Below are 21,074 nucleotides of genomic sequence, written 5' to 3'. Positions count from 1 at the left end.
GCCGCCTGGAGGGAGACTGGCTCTGAATGACCTAACAGATGTTGTGGTTTCCTTTCCTGCCGTGCCCTCTGCTGTTTCCAGACCCGAGCCATGAACGGGCTGGAGGGAACCTGCGGTACTTTGAACACTTGTTGGAAGGCGAGAGGCAGCAAACGTTACCGAACCAGACCACGGATGCCGAGCCAGCTGCCCAGGATGGCGTCTACGAGAGGCCCGCGGACTACCTGCCTGAGAGGGACGTTTACGAGGGCCTCTGTCGTGGGGAGGGCGTCAAGCTGGTGAGAGGCCCCGGCTGTGGACTTAGACGGGCAGATTCGAGGGGGAGAGGCAGGTGTTCTCTGAGGGCAGGTGTGGCAGACTCTCGCCCCCTGACTCTAGCAGAGTCTCGGCCCTCTGAATTACCACTGAGCCCTGGACCCTGGTCCAGCAGGCCCAGTTTTTGCGTGACTCTGTATGATGAGGACCACGGGTGTGGATGAGTCCCAGGCCCCACGGCAAGCCCTGCTGTGTGCGGAGTAATGTCTTGAGAGTTGAGCTCAGTTTCAGGAGTCTGTCCCTGGGGCGTGGGAGACGGTGTGGGGGGCAGGCTCGCAGCCTTGTGCACACCCATGTAAGCCTGACATGCACTGGCTTCTCCCCCTGGAAAGGCTTTCCTCTGGCCCCAAACTTTTAAAGTTCTGGGGAGGGTCCGGAACTAGCTTCTGCTACAGGATTCGAAGACATGGGGTATTCTTGGGGGCAAAGAAAAGCTGCATGGTTTGTGGGTTGGCATTTCTTGCCAGGAGAGTTGGGGGGCTTTAGTGTCCACCTGAAGCATAGCCGAGTGGCTGCTGGACACAGGTATGAGGCCTTTGGCCACAGCCAGGAGGACTTGGGGTGGGGTCGTGGGGGGGGTGGGGGCGGCGGTTGGCTTGCTTCCCCAGCTCAGCACCTGTCACTGTGATTTCCAGACGCCTCGGAGACAGAAGAGGCTTTTCTGTAGATATCATCATGGCCATGGGACCCCACAGCTGCTCATCGCCCCTTTCAAAGAGGAGGATGAGTGGGATAGCCCACACATCGTCAGGTACTACGATGTCATGTCTGATGAGGAAATCGAGAGGATCAAGGAGATTGCGAAGCCCAAAGTACGTGTCTCTGCAGGCCCTCCCCGGGCTGCTGAAGATTCAGCATGCCATCCCTCGTAGCCCTGGCATGGGGTGCTCTTTGCTTACCTGCTGGCCTTGGCTGAAATGTCTGGTGGGAATTGTCCTAGGGTGCTATCTGCCTGCATGGGTTCATGGTCCAGTGGGGAGGAAAGGAGGGACAGCCAAGAGTGACTGGTGAGGTGACAGAGGGCACTCTAGGGACAGGTGAGGCCCTGTTCACCTGGCCCTCCTGAGAGGAGGATTTGCTAATGAAGAGACTAGCTTGGAGGAGCATGTCTGTCTTGACAGCATCGTCTTCACATCTGTGTGTCTCTCTATTCATGTCTTTCACATTCCTCACCTTGGCTCATTTCTAGGGAGCCCCCATGGCTTGGTGGTTACACATTGGGCTGCCAAGGGCAAGGTCAGTGGTTCAAAACCACTCTCTGCTCCTCAGGAGAAAGACGAGGCTTTCTACTCCCATACAGAGTGACAGTCTCAGAAGCCCACAGGGGCAGAACACCTACTCTGTCCTTGCAGGTCACTCTGAGTCAGATAAAACTCAATGGCAGGGAGTTTGATTTTTTGAGTTTTGCTCGTGTTTTGGTCAAGTGTATTCTGAGGTAGTTTTAAAAAGTCTATGGTCGTAACTGCAACCCTTTTCTTCTCCTTCATCCTGTTTTAACTCATTCTGCCTTTGTTTTTGTTAGCGTCCAGCCTTCTCCTTCTCATGGCGGCCCCTGTGCACAGGGGAGAGCTCCCCTGTAGGGCTTTCTGGCCTAGGGTCTTTGCCATTGGCCTGTCAGGCCTTTTATCTGCACAGCTGCTGAGTGGATTTCAACTACCGCTGTTCCGTTAGCAGCAGGCGGCAAAGCTCTTGTGACACCAGCTTTGCTCTTCTGTGCCAAACTGTTGGTCTTTAACCTTTGATTAATACCTAGCAGTGCGACAGGCCCTGCTGTAAGTCCAGGCCTGTGTCGACCACTCACGGCATTATCAGCCATTAGTTCCGTGTCACACACAAGGAAGCAAAGACTTGGCCATGTCACGGCGTTATGGTGCTCCCCTCTTTTTTGGGGGGGTCTTTTAGGAAAATCTCCAGTAACGTTCCCTGGAGTTTTATAGCTAGTATTGTCGTCTGCAAGAAACGAAGATTTTTTTAAAAAAATCATATTACTGGGGGCTCTTACAGCCCTTATCACAATCCATGCATCAATCGTGTCAAGCACATTTGTACATTTGTTGCCATCATCATTCTCAAAACATTTTCTTTCTATTTGAGCCCTTGGTATCAGCAACTCATTTTTTCCCCTCTTTCTCTCATGAACCCTTGATCATTTAGAAATTATTATTTTTTCATTTCTTACACTGACTGATGTCTTCCTTTATCCACTTTTCTGTTGTCCATCCCCCAGGGAGGGAGTTATATATAGATCATTGTGATCGGTTCCCCCTTTCTCCCCCACCTTCCTCCTACCCTCCTGGTATGGCTACTCTCAATATTGGTCCTGAGGGGTTTCTATATCCTGGATTTCCTGTATTTCCAGCTCTTTTCTGTACCCATGTACATGCTCTAGTCTAGCCAGATTTATAAGGTAGAATGATAGTGCAGGGGGAGAGGAAGCATTAAAGAATTAGAGAAAAGTTGTATGTTTCATTGGTGCTATACTACACCGTGACTAGCTCATCTCCTCCCCGAGACTCTTCTGTAAGGGGATGTCCAATTACCTACAGATGGGCTTTGGGTCTCCACTCCTCACTCCCCCTCATTCACAATGATATGATTTTTTGTTCTGGGTCTTTGATGCTTGATACCTGATCTTATCAACACCTCAGGCTGATGTGCTTCTTCCATGAGGGCTTTGTTGCTTCTCAGCTAGATGGCCACTTATTTATTTTCAAGCCTTTAAGACCCCAAACACTATCTCTTTTGATAGCCAGGCACCATCAGCTTTCTTCACCACATTTGCTTACACACTCACTTTGTCTTCAAAGGTATGTCTGGAAGGTGAGCATCATGAAATGCAGGTTAATAGAACAAAGTGTTCTTGAATTGAGGGAGTACTTGAGTAGAGGCCCAATGTCCATCTGCTACCTTAATACTAAACCTATAAATATATGTACATAGATCTATTTCCCTATCATCATATATAACTATGTTTACATATGTACATGCCTGTATTTAGACCTCTATAAATGCCCTTTGCCTCCTAGTTTTTTCCTCTGTTAAGAAAGGAAGATTTTGTGTTCTCTCTCCCAACAATTAAAATTAGTTTTTATGGTCTTGTTGAGCTGCCTAGAACACCCAGAGCTGTTTAGAACAGCCGCCCTTAGCTTGTTCTTGAACTCCGGGAAATTCCTCTGGCATGACACTGGGAGATAGGAAGCCGGGTGTTGGTTCTGTGCGCGTGCCATGTTATAAAGGAGCTCTTCTATTTATAGTTCATGAAAGATCCGCTTCCATTTGGACGTCTTTCAAAGAGAGCAAATTGCTGCCCTGTCCTCCTCTTCTCATTCTTGGTCACTGGTGGGTGAAACCCCAACCCAGACCTACTGCCATCAAGTCGAATTTGAACTCACAGTGACCTAACCGACTGAGGAGAGCTGCCCCTGCAAGTTTCTGAGATTGTAAATCTTGGCGGGCACAGAGCGCCTCATCTATCTCCTGTGCGGCAGCTGCTGGCGTTGAGCTGCTGAGTTTGCAGTAGGTGGCAGGACACCACGAGCCATCAGGGTCCTGATCTGATGATCAGGAGAGAGAATTTAGCAGGACTGTGTGCTGCTCTGGTCCTCAGGATCTCCAGCCCAGGGAGGGGCCTGGTATCCACTCCCTGTCTGTGTTTGCGTGGGCCTGGGGCTGGCCCCTGACCTCATCTTGGAACAACCTGGGCTGAAGGCATTCGGAGAGCTAGGGTTGAGAGCTGGCAGTTGGCATCCCTGGTGAGACTGGATAAAAGGCCAGCTGGGTGTGGAGAGCAGGCTCTAGCACCCCCACGTGCACTCTCTGGTCAGCTCCATGGGGGCAAAGCCCTTCGGGGAGGAAAGCCACTGTCCTGTCAGGATCTCCTAAGAGAGTCCTCTCCTGTCCCTCCGAAACTGGAGACGTTCCTGTCTTGTGAGGGGAGAGAGGGACAGAGTGTGTGTGTGTGTGTGTGTGTGTGTGTGTGTGTGTGTGTGTTTGTTTAGTGTTCAGAAAACTTGTCTTTGAACAGGAGCCATGTTCTGAGCCCAAACATGTTGATCCTCACAAGCTGATCTTCCGGAGTCTGGGAGGGACAGATACTGTTGTGGCTTTGAAGTGGAACTCAGGAGGTTAACTTGGCATGTGGGGAATGCCTGGCAGCTGACTCTGGGTACCCAGCCTGCCTTCAAAATAGCCCCGTCAGTCCCCAGGGACAGAGCTCCATTGCCCAGTGCCTGCTTGTGGGTAGCAGGTGAGGGCTGATGCTCATGCTCAGATGGGTCCACCTGCAGCAGCATCTCAGGAAAGCCCTCTGCCCGGGGTGCACTGGCCAGCTCAGTGGAACGTGCTGCAGCAGCACCATGCCCAGTTTGAGGTCAAGCGCACCCCCTGGCCATCCTCCCCCGGGCTCAGGCCGCCAGCCTCCCTTGCCCTCCTCTCTGCTTGGACACGGCTTCCACAGAGCTCAGCTCCCTTTCTTCCTGGTCTCTCCCTCCACAAAGCATCTGGAATGACCTTCTAAGGATCATATGTGGACACCAATCCCCCCCACTCCCACATAAAGCCTCTCCCCACCCAGAAGCTGCAAGGTTATATCCTGATGCTAGGTAACGCCTCCACCGTTACTGACTGGTGCCGTCCAATGCCACGACTCAGAGGGACTCGATGTCCAACAGAATGCGACAGGCCCGCACCCTTCTCACGATGAATTCCATCTCAGTTCATTGTTGCCTCCACTGGGTCGGTCCATCTCCATGAGGGCCTCCTCTCTTTCACTGCCTGTGTTAGCCTGGGTAGACTAGACACTCAAGCGTATTGGAAAGAGCTTTATATAAAGAGTAATTGTACATTAAGAAAACATTCCAGCCCAGTCCAGATCAAGTCTATCAGTTTGATATGAGCCAATCACGAGTCACATGCAATGACACCAAATTCAGGAAGATCACAGGCCAGTGGGTGGGAAGTCTTCCAGATCCAGTAGTAGTATAAGCATCTCAGCGCTGGCAGGGGTCTCTGCCTGGCTCCTCTAGCTTAGGGCACTAGCATAGTTCCATGTGTCTTGTCAGCTGCAATGTCTCTCAGGGAGTCCGCAGAGAGAGTGTTTCCCGCTTCCAAGGAGGAATACAGGAGTTCCCAGAATCTTCAGAAGAAGGCCATGCCCACACAGAGGCCTCATTGGCTATGACCCAATTGACAGGCTAGATTCCACCCTTCACTCTTAATCCTCTCAAATTGACAAACAATTATATAACTATCAGACTGCCCCTCTTCTTTATCAGCATGATGTCCTTCTCCAGGCACTGGGTTCTCCAGACAGCATGTCCACAGTACCCAATACTTACTGCTTCCCCTCAACTCTGATTCACTGTTGGGAGATTACACCCGTTTCATCCCCAGACCTCTGCCCCACTGTTCTTCTTCCACCTGGCTAACACGACCCGGCCTGCAGGTCTCAGCCAGCGGCTCCTCCCTCACAGGAAGCCTTTCTTTGACCCCTAGCTCTGCCCTTCACACCTCCGTGCTCCAAACTCATGCCGACTCATCGCGACCCTGTATGACAGGGGAGGGCTACCCTGTCAGTTTCTGAGATGTCACTGGTCACGGGCTGTGCTCTGATGACCTGCTAGTTTCTGCCTTCCCCATTGGTGGAGTTGTACAAGGGCAGGGCCATGTCTGGGTCACCCAGCGTGGTGCCAGGGCTATAGTAAGTGCACACCCAGTGTTTACTGAAATAAAGGAGAACTCCTGGCAGGGTGGGGAACTGGGGCTCTGGCGCCACCCTATGGGGACATCACAAGCCTGGGCCCCGGGTGTTCTGGTCAACAGGCCCCTCTGGACAGCATCACTAAGCCTGTCTCTGGAGACCCAAGGGAGATGAGGAGGCGAGGGTGGGTACATGTAGGTGAGGGCAAGTGGCTTCTAAGCATTTCATCTATGGTAACGTATAGAATCAGCCCCTGATTCCAATCGGACACTGAGGCTCCCAAGGTCGTGAATAGGTATAGCTATTCCCTCCCCGAGCTGGATCGGCACCCTGGCTGCAGCAGTAGCACGAGCACTGGGACACTTGTGAGGACCGCGCAGGACCGGGCAGTGTTGCCTTCTGTCATGCATGGGGTCCCTATGGGTCCATACCCACTGGACAGCACCTCACCACAAAACTAACTCCACCCATGCCCGAGATTCGCCTGCCTGTCTTTCTGCTTGCTTAGGGACGTGGGTCTTCCTCTCTCTACGGTCCCTAGACACACCTTAGGGCCCTCTCGTGTTGAGTGGGGGCAGTGACCAGGCCAGCATAAAGCAGGCAGAGATGGCCTCCAGGGCTGGGGCAGGGCAGTGTCAGGTGCAGCTGCAGGATGTTGGGAAGAGTCTGAGTTATCCTCTTGACAGAAGAGGCCCCTGAGTTTTAGAGGCTGGTGGGATGTAGCCAAGTCCCTGCAGGGTTGAGGCTCAAGGGCGAGGGGGTGGCCTATAGGGGTCGGAGCAGCCAGGCTGCAGCAGGGATACCGTGGGAGCCTGGTCAGGAGGCAGGGGTGTAGGCAGGTGGCTCAAGGAGGCTCCATAGGCAGGCGTCCCCAGCCAGTGCAGGCCTGGGCAGAGCAGGCCTGCAGGCAGAATGGGAATGCGGAGGCCTCTGCCTGGTATCTGACATTAGCATGCAAGGTCCCAGGGTCTTGACACAACCCCTGCCTGCACACTTTCCCCCGCTACCCACGTGGCAGGCAGACCTATCCCCGGTGTTCTCCAGGGTTCAGCTCAGGGCAAACACACAGCCATGTGCTTTCTCTTCTGCCTCCCAGCTCGCCCGAGCCACTGTTCGAGATCCCAAGACCGGCATCCTCACTGTCGCCAGCTACAGGGTCTCCAAGAGGTGAGAGAAGCACTTGGCTGGGCTGGTGGTGGCTGGCTCCAGGCCCCCAGTCTCTGCCTGCTGAGACTCTCATTGTGTGCTCCCTGCTGGTGCTGGCCTGGGCCTGAGCCTGCCCTTCACTGTCCTTTCTCTGCCTGGTTCTGTTGGCCCAGCTCCTGGCTGGAGGAGGGTGATGACCCCGTGGTGGCTCAAGTGAATCGTCGCATGCAGCACATCACAGGGCTCACGGTGCAGACTGCAGAATTGTTGCAGGTACGGGCCCGAGGGGGGAGGCGGGTCCTTCTGGCGAGGTGGGCTCACATGAGCCTCACTGGTGCAGCTCAGGAGGGTGTTGCCAGCATGTGGGCATAGTGGAGACGTGCTCCCCATTTCACTCCCTGGGTTAGTCACATGTCCCAGCAAACCCTCCAGGAGGGAAACCCTCCAACCATTGTATGACTGCACACTGTATGCTTAGCGAGTGACCTGATGTCACCCGGGTTAGTGTGTGGGAATCACCGAGGTGGCCTTGCAGCCGTGCCAACAGTCACGTGGGTGGCGGGTTTGTCCATGTCCTGTCGACTGTGCACATTCACAGACATGGCCTCCAACATTGGCTTTCTGCACATTGGCTACTGGGAAAAGAACGGGCCGATTTGTGGGCCGTGTGGAGGCAAAAGTTCAGAGAACTCCCAAGTGCACTATAAATACACTCCTAGGTGTGGTCTTGAGTCACAGTCTAGTGCACGGGAGACGGGAGACTAGTGTTCCTGGCACACTGTTGGAAGGCTGGGGAAGGTGGAGCAGCTGTGGTGGGAGGACTCCCTGGGGAAGCTGGCTTCCGACCTTTGTTATGCTTATGAGGAATTGTTGTGGGAGGGCAGCAGGGGGAAAGCACCTAATAATGCTCCCCCTGGGGGCCTGAGTTCAGTTCCCCTCTGGCTTTGCTCCCTCATAAAAGCAGTAGCCTGAGACGAGAGAGCCGCTGAGGCCTGGACCCCTCTGTCTGGCCAGAGTTTCTGTGTGTTCAAGGACAGCGATCTTCCCTTTCAGCTTGGCATCTGGGTCTGACCAACCCAAAGTCCCGTGAAACTCACCAACCACATTGCCTGCAAGCAGGGACTCCTGGCACCCCACAGGGCAGGACAGAGCTAGCTGCCCCTGTGGGTTTGTCCACCCTCCCAGGAGTCGAAAGCCTCCTCTTTGTCCTGTGGGGTGGCTGCGGTGGCTTCAGATCCCTAACTACTCTGCTGTCAGGGCTCCTGAGAAGTCTCAGTGGTGAGATGAAGTCCCCTGTACCGAGCCCGGCACATCACAGCCACGCAGATGGGCAAGCCTCCTTTCTTTCCCCCAGTCCCCAGTTTTCAGAAAACCAGTTATGAAGATCATGTCCACGGACTTGTGTCAAGTCGGCCAGATCTTTGAAAAAAAAAAAAAGCATGCTGATTACCTTGCAAATCGTCTTTTGAGAATTTTCAGTCTTTTCAGTCCTACTCAACCTAGAGTTCTCCAAGTCAGCGCGCAGACAGGCAGACTTCTTCCACACCTTCCACGGCCTCGGGACAAGAGCCGCATCCCAGCTGGCATTACTGTGTCATCTCTTCCTGGAGCAGGCTTTTAACAAGCCCTCTGCCACAGCTTCCTGCCCATCAGAGCCTTGCCAAGATGACCGCCGCTTGGCTGATCCCACAGCCGGGACCCAGTGTCTGAAAAGCATGGACGGGACTCGGTCCTCTCTTGCTCTCCTGGCTGCTTACCTCCCCCCCCACCCCGACACCCCCCCTGTCCCCCCACCCGCATACACACCTTACACTCAGCCGGGTCCCACTGTGGCCTGGCTTCTGGGCAGCAGCCCTGACACATCTAGTCTGCCTCTCATCACATGGTCGTGACTGACTCGAGGCTGGAACTCACGGAAGTAGCAGTCAAGAAATCAGATGGCATGTTGTGTTCGGCAAATCAACCGCAACAGACCTCCTGAACGTTTAAAAACCCTTGACGTTTGAAAGCAAATTTCCAAGATGTCACTTTGAAGACTGAAGCCATGCGTGGTATTTTCAGTCTCCTCATGTGCCTGGGAACACTAGACAGCAAGCGAGGGCTTCTGAGCATCTGCATTCGGGTGCCGGTGAAGAACTCGAGCTAGACTGTGGACTGTCTGTCAGGGAAGGGACGCGTCTGTCCTGGAGGAAGTGCAGCCGCCGTGCTCCTTGTTAGGGAAGATGATCGGACCTCTGTTCATGCACTTTGGACATGTTATCAGGAGGGACCAGTTCCTGGAGGAGGACGTCAGGCGTGGTGAAGAAGACCGTCAGCAATGGCGAGGAAGTCCTCCATGAGATGGAGTGACACGATCGGATCGGACATAGCAGGCTGTTGGGAGCATGGCGGCGTGGGACAGAGCAGTTTCTTCCCCCATGTGTCAGGTCACGACAGGTTGGAACTGACTTGGTGGTACCCAACACCCTACACTCTCCGTGAAAGGGCTCTTCCAGGGCCCATAGACCACAGCTGCACGTGGCTGAGGCATTTACGTGGACGCTCTCTCTCAAGTGTCTGTCTTGGCATTTCCTGTGCCACTCACCCCCGTTGGAAGCTTTGACCGGACACGATCTGTGGGGCAGAAACCTGGATTTCGGCACCTGGCTCTTAAGTGCTTCATGCCGCCTTCACGCCAGGCCCCCTGTCGGAACACCATGGGCTTCTGGCTCTACTCCCTGTAGACACTCTTCCTGCCATAGTTATGGACCACTGGGGAGAAGAAGAGCAGTTGAGACTTTCTTGTGATGTGGGATGTGCTCCCGTCTAGAATTTTCTGCACAGAATTCCTCGAACTCCAAGACTCTCTGGCTCCGTAATGTATTTGCTTCCCAGACAAAAACCCAAACTCACTGCCTTGAGTTGATTCTGACTCAGCGACCCTATAGGACAGAAGAAACTGTAACTCTCCCCGGAGCAGGACGCTTCCTCTTTCTCTTGCAGGGCGGCTGATGGGGTCAGATGGCTGACCTCTGCAGCTTGCGGTCATCGCGTAGCCAGGGCACCACCAGGAAAGTGGTTTCTAAGCACCTGTGTGGCTTGCGCTGCTGTCTCTGAAACACACATGCCTGAAATACCGAAGGACTGGCTGTCGACTGTATAATAACAAGTCTAAAGATTCAAATGAGCACTTTCCCCTGGAATGTGTTATGGGTGCTTGTTATTAGCAGTGTTGGGGACCTGACTGCGCCCTGGTGCTGACTGCGCCCTGCCACAGCTCCAGAAGGAGTCCCTGTTCCCTTGGCACTCCCGGGGACAGTATCAAATAGTGCAGGGGCAATGGCTGTATCACAGCCATCACACGCGACCCCCAGAACTGGAAACACGGGGCAGCCTTAGCAACGCAGGCCAGTCTGGCCGCCTGGGATCGGAATGCTTCCGTGCTCCTGCAACAAGCGTCAGTTGTGGCAAAGCACAGTCGGACTGTGCCGCTCCGGCACCAAGCAGGGATCAGGTTTTTCCGAATGCACCGGCGCATATTTAAACTTTCCCTCGGGCCCATGAGCAGAATGGGCCCAAGGGAGAGAGAACATTGTGAAACGGCTTTAGAAAACCACTTTACCAATTGCTTGGGCACCCTGCTCAGACGCCCGCAGCCGGAGGGCTGCTGACACCGCTGACGGGCCTTCCCAGCATCTCGGGTGCGGGCGTCTTGGAGGCAGATGGAGTGGCCGGCAGCCAGCATGTTCCCCGTCCCAGGTTGATTGGACTTTTGCACACCCTGCCCAAGTCATACTGCCCTGATTTTGTGTCTTAGGACACGTGGTAGATACTGCCGGTGCTTCCATAGAAGGCTCTCCTCTCCGGTGAAGCCCACCACTTCTACCCCCCTCACCCCATCCCCCATGCGTTGGAATCCACCAATAAGGCAGCATCTCTCGCCTGACTGCTGGCAAAGAGGACACACTGAGAAAGGCCACCTTTCCCAGCATGACTGGCTGAGCTGCTGGGGTTCTTAGGGTTTCTCCACAAGACAGGTTTGCCAACTGTTGCCAGCTGCTCACTGGGGGTGCCCCTTGACCCTTCAGCTTCCTAAACAAGCTCTGCGCTTCTTCTTGAGCCCCATCTCACATTCTGTCTGCAAAGGGGACAGTAACCATTGCTAGCTAAGGTTTATGTTTTGCTGGGAAGCTGTTTGCAAGGACAGTTTGAATGCCCAGTCCAGTGCATGGCACCAGCTAGGTCCTGAAGCTGAGGTGACCCAAGTCTCACTCCAGGCCTCAACAAGGGGGTGTCCTAGGCCGCCCATGCCCCTCGGCCGCACTTGGAAGTGCTCCACGCAGTAGACCACTGTGGGAGGTGGATGGAATAGACGGATCACCCACCCCCACCCACTCCTGTCTGGCCTGGGGACAGTTCCTGGGGCACAGTGGCAGAGGTGGCAGGGGCAGTGACAGGCACCGGTAGTTCTCTTCACAAAGGAGAAATACACCCTCAGCTTGAGTCGGGGGTTGGCTTTCCTCTGGGTCACATTCTTACTGTCTCCCAAATAAATGCTCCCAGAGGGCTCCCTCTGGGCCTGGCGCTTTTCCACCGAGGGCACCTGCAGCTCGCCTGGCTCTTCCTCTGTGGGAAACCACGTTTGTGCCGCCGCCCTGCTCTGAGACCCAGTGGCAGGCGGGCCCAGGAAGCCATGGCTCTCCTCCCTGTGGACTAGACAGACAGCTCTTGAGGTTGTAATTGTTTGCAGTCTGGGAAATGGTAGCCCTAGGGAGACGGCTCCTTTGAGGCTGTGGCTGCTGCTGCTGCTGCTGCTGACGAAGGCAATTGCTGTTCTTTTCCGCCAGGTTGCTAATTATGGAATGGGAGGACAGTACGAGCCACACTTCGACTTCTCCAGGGTAAGACCTGAATTGTGGGTGCTTTCAAAAGTCCTGGCTGCAGCTTTTTGGAGGAGCCTGCAGCTCCTAGGAGAACCCCAGCCTCTGGGCCTGCCCTGTCCCCACCACTTCCTCAACAAGGGGGAACCCCTTACTACTGCCGAATCCCAAGTCTGGGCCCCTGGGGGCTGGGGAGCCAGTGGTGGCTTTCCTGTGATGTGGGAAGGGTCTGTCACTCTCCCTCTGCCTGTCTGGCCAGGATTCCCCTGCAACCTTGGCCGGATGTCTGCAACACACTTGTTACCTCCCCACACCCTTTGGGCCCCGGTCGTGCGGGTGGTGGGTGAATTCAGTTGCAAACCTGGGTGAAAGTTATTGTCTGTTGCAGCGACCTTTTGACAGCGGCCTCAAAACGGAGGGGAATAGGTTAGCGACGTTTCTTAACTATGTAAGTATCGGGGCCGGCCCACCTGCTCACTCTCCCTTAATTTTATAGAGCCATGAGCAAGATGCTTTCAAGCGTTTAGGGACGGGGAATCGTGTGGCCACATTCTTAAACTACGTGAGTATGATGTGTGTAAGGGGCCCTGGGGCCCAGAGTGCTCTATCTGGGCTGACACTCCCAGCTGCTGGTTAATGGCCGACCCCGCCTTTCCAGCCCCAAGCAGCCTCTTGGCTGGAGTAGAGATAGTTGACCTTGTTCCCATCATTGTGTTCCCGCCCACTCAACCCCAGAGAGCCCCTCGCCTCCCCGGCTCCTTTCTGATGGGTCTGGTGCTCGGCCGGCCTCTGGGATGGATGTGCTGGAGGCCCCCCCGTGCTGGCTGCACAGGAGGTAGCTGTGAGGGACTCCTGGGTGACAGCTCTGCCGTTTGCCTCTCACGGATCGCGTCTGCTCCGCTGCATCCACAGGGCCTTGGGTTTGCACAAGGGGCAATTTCCGTTCCTGGCTTCTAAGAGAGCCACCTTTCACCATGAAGTGGAAAAAGAAGCCTGTGTTCGGTTTCTCTGTAAATCTGACACTTTTTAAACCTTTAAATTTTGTGCATGTTACGTATGGGCTGAGGGCCGGTGCCACGACACTGTGGCCTCTCCTGGGAAGCTTAAAGTGTAAATAAAGCTGGAGACTTGACAAGTGGGAGAGGGAATTATGTAGTCAGCCACGGATCAGGGCCGTGGTGAAGTAGCACAGGGAACTTGGGGAGCCTGCTGTTGGAGTTCAGGGAAGGCCTCCCATGGGAAGCGTGTTAGTCTGGGTTGACTAGAGAAACAAATCCAGAGACACTCATATATGTGTAAGCGAGAACTTTATATCAAGAAATAACTATGCATCCACAAAACATCCCATCCCAGTCCAGATCAAGACCCTAAGTTTGATATTAGCCCTAAAGTTCAATATTAGGCCCAAAGTCTAGTATTAGCCTACGAGTTCCTCTGCAGACTGATGCAGCACATGTGATGATGCTGAAAGCAGGAAGATCACGGGCCGGTGGGTGGGAAGTCTTGTGGAAGCATCTCAGCACTGCTGTGGGTCTCCACGTGGCTCCTCCAGCTCCAGGGCTCTGGCTGCCATCAGTGTAGCTCCATGTGGCTTGTCAACAGGAATGTCTTGCAGGGAGAGTGTGTGCCCTGCCATCAGGGAGAAAGACAGGAGTTCCCAGAATCCTCAGGAGAAGGCCAGGCCCACACAGAGGCCCCTTTGGCTATCACCTGATTGACAGGCTAGACTCCACCCCTTCACTCAAGTTGATAGGAGATTAAGCAGCTGCCATAGGAGGTAACCTGTCAGTTGAGACTTGAAGGTTAAGTGAAAATTGGCTGGTGGGCCATGGTGTTCGACAGACAGACTGTGGAGGTCTGGAAGCAGGAAGGAGGTCAAGATGCTGAAAAAACATAGAAAGGCTGGCATGCCTCAGGAGCAGCACCTGAGTCTAGAGAGGGTGGAGGGAGAGGCCAGTGGGATGGACAGGGCTTTGAGGTTCTGGAAGACGATTAGGGTGTGATTCCCCAGGACCATGGGATGCCCATGGAGGGTGGGGTTTCATCTCATTCATTTAGCAAATGCCTGTCAGGTGCCCTTCAGGCTGCCTGGCATATGTCCCGTGGAAATACTTTTTAGCTCCAACCTATTGTTAGTCTGACACAGCAATGCTTGAAGTCTGGGCCAGACGAGCAGGAGTTACAGTGTGCTCCGTGTGCTTGTGGGTTGTTGTTCTGTCTCAGTGGAGGCCTTGCTGTGGGAGAAATCAAGCCTCTGGAGATGCAGGGTCCTACCTGTCCACCCAGGGGGCCCTTGGGAAGGTCAGGGTCTCGAACAGTCAGCCGCTCAAGCTGAGGAGACAGCCCACAGTGAGGGCCGCAGCTGGTGTGGGAAGCGGCAGTGGGGCTCTGGTTGGGCAGTTCACTGGGCACAGAGCCGTAGGCGAGGCCAGCTGGATGGCTAGAACAGGCTCCTCCTGAGCACAGCTGCAGGCGGCTCCCATGGGGACAGGTGTGGGGAAACAGCTCATGGCCTAAAGACTGACCATGAGCGGTGCTGCTGATGTTCTTTGACACAGGGTGACCCTTGTCCTTTGTCATATGTGGCTCAGTTGGTCTGAGAGCCTTGGGCCAAATGGCCAAGCTCTGTGTCTTATCTTCCCAGATGAGCGACGTGGAAGCTGGTGGTGCCACCGTCTTCCCTGACCTGGGTGCTGCCATTTGGCCTAAAAAGGTGAGTCCTAGTCCTTATGGGTCAGAGGTTGAAGAGGAACTCTGACCTTGCCCAGGACCTGGTCCTTGGCCTGCTCGGCTATCACTTTGATGGGCAGAAGCCTCTTTGCACCTGGACTCTGACCTTTTAGCCTCTGTTTCCAACTGTGGAGAAAGGGCAGGGGAGGAATGTCCGGCCGGGAGCCAGTGGGTTTGCATATGCCCACCCCAGCAGGAAGGGGAGGTTTTGTCTGGGGAAATCCTCCACCAGGCCCTGCCCCGCCATACACAGGAAATGAGGGTGTTTCTACTCTGGGGTCAAGTCCCAGAGCCCACGTGACACTGGGTTCCAGAGGCACTGTGTGTGTGTGTCACAGAGGAATGACTGGGCAAAAAGGCCAAGCCCCTGCTCCTCGCGCACGGCAGGGTTCTTCACGCTCAGAGCGTTTCCAGGCCACCTCCTAGACCTCTGCCCATCTTGTCTGCTCAAGCCCAAGTGCCAAGGGTGAGTTCTGACAGGCTGTTCTCTCACAGGGCACAGCTGTGTTCTGGTATAATCTCCTACGGAGTGGGGAAGGTGACTACCGAACAAGACATGCTGCCTGCCCCGTGCTCGTGGGCTGCAAGTGGGGTGAGTGGCTTCCAGGATAGTGCTGGCTTTGGTGGCCGCAGGCTGGCCTTTGATTCCCAGCTGGGAGATACGTTTGTGCCAGACCCTTGCTGAAGTTTTCTCTGCTCCTTGATGGTCCCCTCAGCCATTGTGGGTCAGGCAGCTGGTTAGAGAGCTGAGGGAGCCCTGTGCACTTCCAGGGGCCCGGGGTGGGGCTGGGGGGCGTGGGATCTCGGGAGGAGAGGTGAAGTCAGAAAGGGAGGAAGGGTGTCCCAGGAAAGAGGTGCAGGTTGAAGACCAGCCCATGGGGTGGAGGCTGGCTGCTTTGGTCACTTGAATAGGGGGAGGCAAGTAGAAAGGGCCTCCTGAAGATGAAGTTCAAGGCTGGACATGAACTTGAAAGGCTAAAGCGTGAGTCTTGTTGTGGAAGCAGCTACAGTGAGCCTTGGGTAGCCAGGAAGAGATGGCAGGAGATGAGTTGTAGGGCCCTGTGGGAGAGCTAGGGGATCCATAGTGATAGGTACGCAGACAACTAAGTACATTTTACAAACAGGAGACAACTTTAAAACTCACACTCACTGTCACCGGGACTCCTTAACCTGAAAAAGTCTCAAACTCCCTGCCTCCCAGTTGATGCGCCCCATAGGAATCCTATAGGACAGGGTTGACTGCTCCTGTGCATTTTCAAGATGGTGACTATGGAAGTAGAACCCAAAGATCCCCCTGCCCCCTGCCATCGAGTCAATGCTGACTCCTAGTGACCCCATAGGATGGGGAGAGCAGGCCAAGCTGTAACTTTCTCCTTTGGAGCGGCTGTTGGTTTCAAACTGCTGACCTTGAGGTTAGCAGCCCAATGTGTAACCACTATGCCGCCCCCAGGGTTCCTGAATCCTAACTTTCACAGGTGGGAGAATTTGTCTAAGAATGGAGATCCAAATATGATCTAGGAGATGGCTCAGGTGTGCGAACATTGGTTTGACCATAATACTACTATCAACTGAATATTAATGTAACTGGATCTTGTGGTTGGAATATACTGGGGGGTGGGATGCAGGAAGTAGGTATTTCCAGGGTGGCAGAAAATAACTGGAAATCTCCATCTTCCATGGCACAATCTTGATCACGATTGTTGAGTTGCAAGGTCTAAGATTGAAAGCCAAGAACTAGGCCCCTGAGCACTTTATTTAAGCCAACCAGGGTGAACACCAGGAGAACGGCTCAAGGAGTTGAACATTCTCGGGGGGGCGGGGGAGAGAGGGGGGGTATGGAGGGGTGGAGAGTGAGGGGGGAGGCCAGGAGGTCACTGGACAATTGGATTTTTGAAACAAAGTACCCATTTTACCTTAAAAAAATTGAGTGTAAATTGCTCTGGAAACAAGTAAAAAATTGAGTGTTAAAATGTATATGTTAAAAGGTCTGTGACTCCAGCCATGCGTGACAATGTGTTTGGTTTTACTCACGAGGGACAGTGTCTGAGGACAGCATGGGGCACGGAAGTATTTGCTCATGTGTCCTCCCTCGGGACACAGAGCTGTAAGGACAGAGCTGTCCCTGGGCACCCACAGCACACGGGTTGGGACCTGCTGCCCACAGCCCCTGAGGTTGTAGTCCAAGCCCTCTGCTGGCCTGATGGGCTTCCTCCTCCCCGTATCCTACCTCCTCTTTCCCACTTAGCAGCAAGCAGCTTCTTTGGGTGCGTGTACACGCCCTGGGTGCTCAAGATACTTCTTATCCTGTTCCCATTACCTGGGAACCCCTTGGTGTGTGAGCCCCTGGATAAGGTCCCCTTCTCCCCAGCTTCCCTTTGGTTTAGCTTCATGCCCTGCCCCACCTAGGGTTTCCCCCCCCAATCTGGTTAGATGCCCCCTGGTTCTGCTCCCATGGCAACCTGTGCACATGTAGTTCGTGTCCCCAGCAGAATGTGCACAGCTGTTTGCTTACACCTCTGTCCTGCATCCCAGTTCACGAACAAGGAGAGGTGCAAGGCTACGTCTCATGTCTCATTCATAGGCCCACACAGGCGTCCTGGTGAAGGGGTTGCCGAGCGAATAGTAGGATTGTAACCTGCCTCCTCTCTGTTCATAGTTTCCAATAAGTGGTTCCACGAGCGCGGCCAGGAGTTCTTGAGGCCTTGTGGATCAACAGAAGTCGACTGACAGTTCTTTCGGCCCTTCTCCTCCTGGCCCCGCAGCCCACCTTGTTTCCCTGTGCAGTGCGACCGATGCCTTTATGTGCTCCAGCCCTAGACAGGCAGGCTTTTGGGAGAGTGAATGCTTGCCTGGGACAGAGAGAGGGGGCGGGGAGGACCCTGGGTGACCTGGGTCTGTGCTGACCCAGCCAGCAGGCTAACCCAGCCTGCCCGTCAGGCCCCCAAGACAGAGTCGGAATAGCTGCAGCAGAGCCAGGCTGTCTAGCACCTCGTAAGGTGTCTTTGTACCTCAGGTGTTTTAGGTGTGAGATACTTCAGTGAACCAAAGTGCTGGTATCTTGTTTACAGGTTTGTTTTTATGACAATTTAATCAGTTATGGCTTTAACCAAAAAATAAAATGTCCCTGCTAAAAGCCTTTGAAGAACCTTGTTTTTGGAGTATTTTGTAAAAACCTGGGAGCTTGTATCAGTCACCGTTTCCTATGTGTCACCTCCGTTTAGGCAGCGTCTACATAATGAAAGATTTACTAGAACCCTGGCCTTGGGTTCTAGACCTCATTCACCTCGCTCGTATGTTCTTCAAGCTCGACTGACCATCTCTGGAAAAGAGCCTTAGGTCCCGAAGAGCCAGGCGAGCACATGTGTTCATGCTTATAATGTACATTTTATTTTTCAGAAATTATTTATTCATTGTCTTGTTGAGAATGCACACAGTAAAACACACAGCGATTAAAGCGTTTCTACATGTCAGTCTGTTGATGTGGGTTATATTCTTCAGGTTATGCCGCAGTAAGCACCCTCCCTTTTTGAACCATCCCTTCCCCACGAACATAAACTCACTGCCTGGTGAGGAACCTCTCCACTCTTTCAAGTTGTGCTTGGCTGATAGCCTCCTACTCCTTTCACAGAAGACAGATGTGGCAGTCTGCGTCTGTGAGAGTACAGCATTGGGAACCCAGTGGGGCAGTTCTACTCTGCCCTATGTGGTCTCGCAGAGTCAAAATTGACTCGATGACAAGTTTAGGTTTGGATTTCAATAGTTCTTAAAAGACATCAATGCCTATTAAAATTTGTTTAAATATTTCTATCTACATAAGATAGGCAGGATAAACAATCCTGAAGAGGAAACAATGTAACCGATGGTTCTTGGGAGACATAAGAGAGAGGAGGCCAGAGGAAGGGATCAAGGAACCAACAAACTCATGGATAAGGGAACAACAAGGGATCTGAAATTGATGGCAAGGAGGGTGTAGAATGCCTGGTGGCACTTAATCAACTGTAATGTAGCCAAGAGCTGAATGAAGGGTGAACATGAAAATGGGCCAGGAGGAAAGTTAAAGGAAATAGATGAAAGATCTAGTTGGACAAATACATATATAGAGGTGAGAATATAGGTATGTACATATGTAAACATACTAATATATAAAGATAGGGGTATTGGTTGTACATATATGTTAAAGCATTATGTAGCAGACAGACTTTGGGCCTCAAGTCTTCCCTCAATTCTGGAACATTTTGTTTTAAAAACCTGACACTGTATGATACTCACCATTCCTACACAATTGCTGAAGAAAAAAATGGGCACAAAAGCAAATGTGAAGAAAGCTGATGGGGCCCGGCTATTAAAAGATATAGCATCTGGGGTCTTAAAGGCTTGAAGTTAAACAAATGGCCATCTAGCAGGGAAGCAGCAAATCCCAAATGGAAGAAGCACACCAGCCTGTGTGATCACCAGGTGTCTGGGGGATCAGGTATCAGAAACAACTAATATCGAGAGGGGTCAGAGTGGACACCCAAAGCCCATCTATAAACAGTTGGACAGTCCCTCACAGAAGGGTCACATGCAGCAAAGCACTGTGAAACACACAGCACTCCTCTAATTCTTGGATGCTTCCTCCTCCCACTATCATGAGGGGAGGCCATTCTATCTCACAAATCCAGCTAGATCAGAAGATGTACACTGATACAGAAAAGAGTTTAGACACATGGGATCCAGGATAGACAAACCCCTCAGGAACAGTAATGGGATCAATGATTCCATAAGATACAGGAAGGGGTGGGGGTGGGGGCTGATAGCAATGATGGATGCATAACCCCACCTGAGGAGGACGAGCAGCAGAAATGTGGGTGAAGGGACACAGTGGATGGTGTAAGACATGAAAAAATAATACATAATTTATTAACGGTTCACGAGGGTTGGGGAGGGAGGGAAAAAAGAGGAGCTGACATCAAGGGCTCAAGTAGAAAGATAATGTTTTGAAATTGATGGCAACCTTTTGTACAAGTTGACTTGATATAATTGATTCATGGATTGTTATCTCTAAAGACCCACAATAAAATGTTTAATAAAAAAGACATTAATGCTCAAGGCTGACTTTTTTTAATACCTAAACTAAACTATCATTTGATTTTAAGAAGACTTTGTGGGATAATTTTATTTTAAGGCTTAAAAATTATCTCAGGACAATACTTTTAGTGGTTCAGTCAAACTTCGTGGCTCCAGAAGGTTTGGATTCCATGAGAATATGAAATTCTTTTGCATTTCCCCCCGGTGATCATGAGTTTTCTGTAGAATACTTGATCCAAATATTTAGTCATGGCGGTGGAACTCTATCCAGTTCTAGTCTACTGGTCAAGGAAGCAGCTGTTCTTGGAGCCAAAGAACCGCATTTTCAGGTTCTTCCTCCTATTTCTGACTCAACTCTAAGCTGTCTTAGGGCATTTAAAGGGCACTGGTGGAAAACAAGGCTTCAGCAATTGGCAGAATACCACTTAGAATGGTTCAGCTAACAGGTGCTATGCCAAGACATTTGGAAGGCAACCACCTGGTCGACTGACTGGAAGAGATTCTTATTTGTGCCTATTCCAACGGAAAGTGACCCAACATAATGCAAACGTTATTGAATAACATCAACAGTATCATATGCAAGTAGAATTTTGCTGAGTATAATTTTTAAAATGGTGTTAGCCGTACACTAATGAAACTTCCAGAAATTCAAGCTGATGTAAAAAGATATGAGGGATATCGTTGCTCATGTCAGATGGAGCTTGACTGCAAGCAATATCAGAAGTATAAGATACTTGTATATTACTGACTATACAAGGGAATTCAACTATGTGGATCATAAAAATTATGGATAATGTAAAGAATGGGAATTCCGGGACGATTGTCAATGTGATCCGGTACAAAGACCAGCAGGCAGTCTCCCAGACAGAACAAGGTAACACTGTGTGGGTTAAAATCAGATCAGGTGTGTGTCGGGTGTATGCTTCCATCGTACTTACTTAATCTGTAGGATGAGCAAATCACCTGAGGAGGTGGAATATGTTGGTATTTGTGGTATTTGGGAAACTCGTTAACAAGCTGTGATATCCAGCTGATACAACTTGGCTTGCTGAAAGCAGAATTGAAGCACTTATGGATGCAGTTCAAAGACTGCAGCCTTCAGGACAGATTAGATCTCAACAGAAAACTCTTCCTCAGCAGCCCGGTAAGCAGCAGCACACATGCAGAGAAAGGACTGGCATTCGCAAAGCTTTTGTTTTACTTGGATCCACACGCAGTGCCTAGGAAGCAGCAGTCAGTGGACACTGGGCAAACAGGCG

General features: G+C 52.3%; 1 protein-coding gene across 6 annotated transcripts in view; it reads left to right on the top strand.

The window, feature by feature from the left end:
• P4HA2 (prolyl 4-hydroxylase subunit alpha 2) overlaps positions 1–18,218 on the top strand; it is a 35,946-nt gene extending 17,728 nt beyond the window's left edge. For 4 of the 6 annotated variants that reach the window (XM_075541515.1, XM_075541513.1, XM_075541516.1 and 1 more), the window contains exons 8-16: positions 82–278; positions 951–1,127; positions 7,110–7,180; positions 7,333–7,432; positions 11,986–12,039; positions 12,515–12,580; positions 14,663–14,731; positions 15,244–15,340; positions 17,405–18,218. In XM_075541515.1, the coding sequence (XP_075397630.1) occupies positions 82–278; positions 951–1,127; positions 7,110–7,180; positions 7,333–7,432; positions 11,986–12,039; positions 12,515–12,580; positions 14,663–14,731; positions 15,244–15,340; positions 17,405–17,475 (902 nt within the window). In that variant the 3' untranslated portion in view covers positions 17,476–18,218. Of the gene's footprint in view, positions 1–81; positions 279–950; positions 1,128–7,109; positions 7,181–7,332; positions 7,433–11,985; positions 12,040–12,406; positions 12,467–12,514; positions 12,581–14,662; positions 14,732–15,243; positions 15,341–17,404 lie in introns of all 6 variants that reach the window. The other 2 variants (XM_075541518.1, XM_075541517.1) reach the window with 2 other exon arrangements.
• The last annotated feature ends 2,856 nt before the right edge of the window (positions 18,219–21,074 follow it).

Source organism: Tenrec ecaudatus, chromosome 2, assembly GCF_050624435.1.
Source record: "Tenrec ecaudatus isolate mTenEca1 chromosome 2, mTenEca1.hap1, whole genome shotgun sequence".
In the NCBI taxonomy this organism is placed as follows: domain Eukaryota; kingdom Metazoa; phylum Chordata; class Mammalia; order Afrosoricida; family Tenrecidae; genus Tenrec; species Tenrec ecaudatus.
The sequence above is the reverse complement of the archived record's forward strand: the minus strand, read 5'-3'. Positions and strand labels throughout refer to the sequence as shown.